The sequence below is a fragment of the Seriola lalandi genome, unplaced genomic scaffold (genome assembly GCF_002814215.2).
Source record: "Seriola lalandi dorsalis isolate HSWRI2012SDOR001 ecotype SW California unplaced genomic scaffold, Sedor1 jcf7180002054952, whole genome shotgun sequence".
Taxonomy (NCBI): domain Eukaryota; kingdom Metazoa; phylum Chordata; class Actinopteri; order Carangiformes; family Carangidae; genus Seriola; species Seriola lalandi.
Window position 1 is genome coordinate 110,607 of NW_019525503.1, and position 7,990 is coordinate 118,596.

The window sequence follows — 7,990 nt, forward strand, 5'->3', positions numbered from 1 at the left end:
CTAGACTGTGGATACAGAGGAGAAAACAGCAGACTCTGGTGAAAGAAGCACATCCAGATTGTGGTCCACCAGCTTTCAAAGGTAAAGTTTGTGTTACATTACTTCTCTTGATCAATGTTTAACCTAATACATTAAAACTGTAAAGGTGTTGATACCAGTGGTGTAGTGGTCTCTGGAGAAGTGGGTATACTCTCAATTTTTGCCCTTTTTTAACGCAGCCCAGAAAAACACCCTGTTTTAGAAACAGTGACATGTAAGACTACTCTATTTAGATTACCCAAAAATCCGTCAGTAGTATTTTCTCATTGTCATGTAATTTCTGCTGCTTGATCTCAGGGAGGAAGGATTATGAAATTACTAAACCAATACTGGCCCACAGACTAGTGAGAGACAAATATGCATTTTGAGTGAACTATTCCTTATTCTTTAGTCCATCCACACTGTGGACTATTCTCTCACTTGGCAAGTCAGTAGTTTCTTTTGTAAATTATCTCTTTGAACAGCTGATTTGCAACAGATAGCGTGGGCCAGAGTGTGCCACTATAATAAAATTAACATGACTTGATCAGGAGCAGTTTGTAGGTATTACTGGTCACACAGGCAGCCTGCATGAATGTAAAATATACATGAGGCAAACATGGTGTTTCAGTCATTTTTTGAAAATTTATTTAAATAAAATACTTCAGATCTGAATATGACAATGCATCCTTGCATTCCTGCATTCCATATTTCACCTTAAATAAAAAAAACGCAAATCATTCTCTTCCACACATCAAAACCAATCAGATAAACTCAAAAGTGCACTGTTGTAAAATTGAAATAAACACGATTTTAGCATACCTCGTTAGATATATATAAATATCATATGATGATTGAACATCATTCAAATTACTCAACAAAACAATATTCAACAAAAGAACAATATTTAGTTAACAATGAAAAAAAATATATGTATTTACAACACATCAACAGTGATATACTCTCTCAACCCAGTACTGGGTTTCTAACCTTTGCTCATACTACAGTATATTCCAGTCAGACTTGCTTTCTGCAGGAGTTTTCACACTGCACTGTGTAGAATGCACAGAAGAGGCAGCACGATGGCTCTCCAACCAGGTCCTTGTATACCTTCTAGGATCAAACTTGGAAGTAGGCGGGCCGTTGATATTAAGCATCATCAAGTTTGATATGTTTGAGTTCAGTAGGACAGCCCTCTTGTCTGAGCTTATATTGTTCATAAGGCTAAAGTTTCTCTCACACTCTGCTGTACAGTCTGCAAGAGGACTGAACTGAAGGAATGATAAGTATAAGCATGAATCATCGGCAATGTAATGTAAATGAACAAGGGCAGGAACAGCAGTGTGTATTTCAGCAGCACCAGGACTAAAGTTCCTAAGATTCTCTGTTTTTCTTTAGGAGTGACAGAAATGGCTGCAGACAGGGCTTTGAAGGTACCAGCCGAGAAGATGATCAGCAGTGACGGAAGAAATACTCTGATCTTTTACTTAATACGACAGTGCGGAAACACTCAGTTGTAAAAGTTGTACATTGAAAATTTAACTTGAATAGAATTAATAAGAGCAATACATTTTATTTTATAGACATTCAAGGCACTCAAGGACTCCTTACAACACACAGTAAAGGAAGTTAAACTAGTACAAAGGTATTAGTAGGAAATTTACTTTAAGCAGTACTCATCGCAAAATAATACACATATATAATTGTATTATAATTATTGCTGCAGTAAAGTGTAGGCAACATTTGCATTTGCAGCTAGAAATGGTGTGGCTGTTTTTATCCTTTCTATACTGCCGGGTACCTTAATCTATAATAGTTCAACAGAATGTATTTACTGATTATATTTTGTATAGCTAGATAATGCAAATCTGAAAAATTACTAATAAATAACCATGGAATTACTATTTAACTTACTGGTTAAGTGCCGCTGTACCACCACTGTAATGTGTTCCATGTACCATCGACTGCACTGTCATCTGCTTCTGAAAAGCTCTTACACAACTCAACTTCCCCTTTTTTTCTTTTGAGATCTTAAACACGATATGATTGGTTCGATAGATCCTGTGTGAGAACCTTCTTGATATTTAATGATTAATTTATTCCAACTTCTCAAATTCTTTGAGAAAATATGCATGTTGCAGCTGTTTGACACTAACTCTGGGAAACCTTTCATTAATCATATTGTCATTGAGGGAAAGATCAGCAGAGTGTAATTAAGCAGCAACAGAACCAAAAACTCAACAATAAAACAGCTTCCTTATTCCTGGAAGGAAACAACCGGGAACCCAGGGAGCTCTTATTGTTGACAACGTCACCCATGAAGAAACAGTTCATTCTTCAGAGGATCTCACACACACACACACACACACACACACACACATACACACACACACACACACGTCCATTTCCATGGAATTTATTATCTGTTGGTAAGAACCAGAATAAGTCTCTTAATCCCCCTTTCCACTGGTCAAAGACCCGCTAAGACCCGCTAACATCGGGCTTTTGTCGACAATGGAACAATCGACATTCACACCCGGGTCAAATCACTGCAGCAGAGGGTTTTTTTTTACCCCGGTTGAACGCGGTAATTTTTCACCCTCTTTACTGCAGTAACTTCTTTCAGATCACAGACCCTGTAGACACACCTGCCACCTGTCCAGCACGGTGCTGTTCAACCAGAAACACAGTGGCTACACTGCGCACCGGCCTGGAAGAGTTAGCAGAGATTCAAAGCAAGTTTTCATAGCACACAGTAACTGATCGAAGTGTCTCACACGGAGGCTTCGGCGCGTTTTACAGTAACACAAACCCGGAGATGAGACCTGCCAGATCCGTTTAACCAGTTAATACGGCGGCTAGCAGCTCAAGATCAATGCGATTACAGCCGCGTTAGCTAGCGCGCTAACTGCTAGCGCGCTAACAGCTAGCGCGCTAACAGCTGGCGTGCTAACAGCTAGCGCGGTAACTAAACTTGTAGCTGTTGCCTTGAACGCAGCATTACTAACCGGTGACGGGGATATTCAAGAATACATATGTTGGTCAGGGGAGACATATATCTACAAGCGAGATTCATTCAGAAAAGCTGTGGAGAAATAAAGTATTTTTACAACCTAAACAGAACACGTCATTATGTCTGAGACTCACCGTCTTCCCGCCTCTGCCCTGAAGTGACGCCTCCATTTTGTTCTCAGAAAGATGACAAACAAGAGCAGACCCGCCAACGCAGCTGCAGATGGAGCATCACAGTGAGACAGAGAAGTGAGGGAAACAAATCTCTCGGTGGCTTTGGACTTTATCATGATGATATTCAAAACCTGGAACACTTTTATAAGGAAACGGTTTTGATGTTTGTGATCTGTGGACCTCGCGGACTAAAGGAATACAAGCAACGGAGGAATGGAGTGAGAATCGGAGTTCTACACGTCCAAATGGTAGGTAGTCACCACGATGCTGGTTAATAAATTATATTTATTTAATATGGTTAGCGCATAATGAACGGAATATTTGAATTCTAACGACTCTAACCGATCTAAGGAGGAACAGCCTGTTTATATTGACAAACGTCTAACGGTCAGAACAGTTCAGAACCTTCTAGTGGCCCGTGCACGAGCCAGCAGGTCAGTAAGTGGGAGGCGAAGAACTAGAAGCAGCTCTGCTGTTAGGATCCCTAATGAGTTGACAGCACTTTGTGTAATGCTCAAACTATAACGTTGTTGTGGAGTACATAAAACCTCTCTGTATCATCTATAGACTGTAGATAAAGTTGGACGTAGCCTCCATAACATTACCCATAGGTTTCTTCAGAGCGGTTTTGAAGTTCAGAATGCGCCGTTCCGTCGTCGTCATTCTGCCAGTTACCTGACTCCGCTGAATTTGCGGCTAATCCAGAAATGGGCAAAGAGGAGGGGCGCGTGTCCAGTCCTATCTCCAATCTACCCTTCATCTCCAAAATTCTCGAAAAAACAGTTGCTTCCCAACTCCATTCTCACCTATCCCACAATAACCTGTATGAACAGTTCCAGTCCGGTTTCCATCCACTCCACAGCACTGAAACAGCACTCATCAAAATCACCAACGACCTCCTGATGGCAGCTGATTCTGGACTCCTCACCATCCTCATCCTCATCGACCTGAGCGCAGCCTTTGATACCATCTGTCACACCACTCTCCTCAGCAGGCTATCTTCCATTGGCATCACCCACACTCCATTAGACTGGTTCACATCTTACCTCTCTGGCCGCACTCAGTTCATTCAACTCAAGTCCTTTAAATCCATCCCCTCCCCCGTCACTTCCGGTGTGCCCCAGGGCTCTGTCCTGGGGCCCCTCCTCTTCATCATCTACCTCCTTCCCCTTGGCAATATCTTCCGCAAATTTAACATTGACTTCCACTGTTACGCTGATGACACCCAGCTCTACCTCTCCACTAAACCCTCATTCACTCTCCCGCCCAACTCCCTAACTGATTGCATCACTGAAATAAAAACCTGGTTCACTCTAAACTTCCTTAAATTAAACAGTAACAAAGATGAGGTTTTCCTCATTGGCACCAAATCTACGTTATCCAAAACCAACAGTTTTTCTCTCACTATTGATAACTCCTCTGTTTCACCCTCCCCCCAGGTTAAGAGTCTGGGTGTCATCCTTGACAGCACACTATCCTTTCAATCCCACATCAGTAACATTACCCGGTCTGCCTACTTCCACCTACGAAACATTAATCGCCTCCGCTCCTCCCTTACCCCCCACACTGCCGCCATCCTTGTCCACAGCCTCGTCACTTCCCGCCTGGATTACTGTAACTCTCTCCTCTTCGGCCTCCCTCTTAAATCCCTCCATAAACTTCAATTGGTCCAGAACTCAGCTGCCCGTATGATTACTCGTACCCCCTCCATCCACCACATCACTCCTGTCCTCCAACAGCTCCAGTGGTTACCAGTTCAGTTCCGTATTCATTTCAAAGTCCTTCTATTAACATTTAAGGCCATCCACAACCTTGGCCCCCCCATATCTGTCCGACCTCCTTCATGTTCCCACTCCCTCCCGCTCCCTCAGATCATCTTCCTCCACACACCTGTCTGTCCCCTCCGCCCGTCTCACCACCATGTGGAGTAGAGCATTCAGCTGCTCTGCTCCCCGTCTCTGGAATCTACTACCAACCCAACTCAGAAATATCGATTCATTCCCCCATTTCAAATCACAACTCAAAACACATCTGTTTAAAAATGCCTTTTCCATCTGATGCCAATTCCTCTGTCACTTTTGATTGTTTTTACTTTTATAATTCTCTTTATTGTTGCTTCTTCTTAATGTGTTTTTAATCTCAATTTGTGTAACTGTGTACGGTGTCCTTGAGTGCCAAGAAAGGCGCCTTTAAATAAAATGTATTATTATTATTATTATTATTATAACCTAGTACATTAAAACTGTAAAGGTGCTGATACATAACAAGTGGACTGGACTGTAGGTGTGCAGTAATCTACAGTTGCATTTTGTTTTTACTTTCTCTTGCCTTAAATAAAAATCACGTGATAAAAAACCAGCACCGAGAAATCATGCATCTGCATATTAATAGAAATAATGACACAGCAATGAATTCTATAGAAAACCACATCTTCCTTAGAGACAGAGATCACATCATCATGAACCTCCCTCGTTTCATATCTTGCTACATTACTGCATTTCACGACACTAGACTGTGGATACAGAGGAGAAAACAGCAGACTCTGGTGAAAGAAGCACATCCAGATTGTGGTCCACCAGCTTTCAAAGGTAAAGTTTGTGTTACATTATTCATCTTAATCTATGTTTAACCCAATACATTAAAACTGTAAAGGTGTTGATACATAACAAGGGGACTGGACTGTAGGTGTGCAGTAATCTACAGTTGTATTTAGTCTTTGTTTTTACCCTCTCTTGTCTTAAATACCAGTAACTTGAGATTTGTGCTAAAATGCTGGATCACTAAGATTTATCCTGAACTATAGTTGTACTGTATTTGTGTGAACAGCACTTCACAGCTTTATTATTATCACTGAACAATGTGAGGTAGATTTTAAAAAACTTGTTGATCTCTCAAACAACAGATTTCACAGTGAAGAATGGAAGATTCCTACATTAACAACACGTCACAGAACAGAAGCTATATATATATATCAATATTACACTTTAATCACAAAAACAAACCTTTATATTATTTGAAGATAATCAGCAGCATGATCACTCTGCCAATATAACCACACCTCTCTCATTCTTAGATCTTTATTTTGTCTGTTTTTTGGAAGTTTTACTTTTTCCTGGTTATAAATAGTGTCTAACCACAACTGTATTTTTGTGTGTGTGTGTGTGTGTGTTTTGTTGTTGTAAATTTATTTTCTGATGAAGTAAATCCTGCTTGTTCACCTTTACTCAATGTCAATTTTCTGTTTATAGAACATATAGTAAATTGTTCTGCAGGTCTCACAGTTATGAACTAATATAAACTGACTAATGGCGTCACTACACTCAGAGCAGAGTATGATCACTATCATCTGAACTTTCTGTCCGATGGTTGAGCACCCACTCATCCCCCACACCTTTCTGACAACATTTCTCCTTAAATCTTACTTGCAGGTTGTATTCAAGGAACCATTAAAAAACAAGCTTTGGTTTTACATTTTCAATAAAAAATAACAGAGGAAGACACGGACACAGAGAAGTCATGCATCTGCATATTAATAGAAAGAATGACACAGCATTGACCTCTATAGAAAACCACATCTTCCTTAGAGACAGAGATCACATCATCATGAACCTCCCTCGTTTCATATCTTCCTGCATTACTGCATTTCACATCACTAGACTGTGGATACAGAGGAGAAAACAGCAGACTCTGGTGAAAGAAGCACATCCAGATTGTGGTCCACCAGCTTTCAAAGGTAAAGTTTGTGTTACATTATTTCTCTCAATCTATGTTTAACCTAATGCTGGATCAATAAGATTTATCCTTAACTATAGTCGTACTGTATTTGTGTGAACAGCACTTCACAGCTTTAGTATTATCACTGAACAATGTGAGGTAGATGTTAAAACACTTGCTGACCTCTCAAACAACAGGTTTCACAGTGAAGAATGGAAGATTCCTTCATTAACAACACCTCACAGAACAGAAGCTACGATGACAGCACCACCGTCTCTTATGATAATGAACAAAAAATCATGGATGTGGTGACATGCATTATCATTTGTATCGGCCTTCCTTTGATCCTAGTTGCCATCCATGAAGTCTGTTCTCTGGTGAGTACATGATGAATGAGAAAGTAGGAACCAATGAGAGTTTGATGAAAAATACATCTGACTGTAAATGTTGAGCAGAGTAAGATGACAACGTGTCATCAGCAAAGATCATGAGTTTTTCTACCAATGTTTTCCTGCAGGTCAGAAACGATCACGTGGCTCCGATCTACATCATCAACCTTCTGATTTCTGACCTCATTCAACTCTGCTGCATGATCGTTGAAGTGGTACAAGTTGAGATTTGGAGAATAAGCTTCAAAGTTATATTCTATTTTTCTCTGATGGCGAGTGTTGGCTTCATGGTGTGTGTCGCCCTGGAAAGGTAGCTATCAGTTTATTCAGTATTTGTGTAGCTACTTACATATCTGACCTTTTTATATATGTATACTATATATAGTGTTTTTATTATATATAATAAAATTCAGATACTGTACAAAGAATCTGTGTGTCTATGTTGTATCACAGGTATCTGGTCATCGCCTGGCCGCTGTGGTACCGCTTCAGACGAACCATCAAGACCTCTATAGTGGTCTGTGTCGTGGTCTGGACCCTTTCTCTATTCTATCCCCTCTCTTTCTATTTCTTGAAGGATGTTGGGGTGATACGAATCATCCTTACAGTCTTCCTCCTCCTTCCCTTCCCTCTGTTCATATTCTTCCTGGGTGGGACCGTTAAAGCCCTGTCTGCAGCCATTA

The 7,990-nt window shown here is 40.6% G+C and overlaps 1 protein-coding gene across 1 annotated transcript in view; it reads left to right on the forward strand.

Annotated features, from left to right (window-relative positions):
• The first annotated feature begins 6,870 nt into the window (after positions 1–6,870).
• LOC111645445 (G protein-coupled receptor 68-like) overlaps positions 6,871–7,990 on the forward strand; it is a 2,697-nt gene continuing 1,577 nt past the window's right edge. Inside the window, exons 1-4 of the mRNA XM_087170544.1 lie at positions 6,871–6,937; positions 7,116–7,295; positions 7,436–7,617; positions 7,761–7,976. Coding sequence (XP_087026670.1) covers positions 7,131–7,295; positions 7,436–7,617; positions 7,761–7,976 — 563 coding nt within the window. The 5' untranslated portion in view covers positions 6,871–6,937; positions 7,116–7,130. The remainder of the gene's footprint in view (positions 6,938–7,115; positions 7,296–7,435; positions 7,618–7,760; positions 7,977–7,990) is intronic.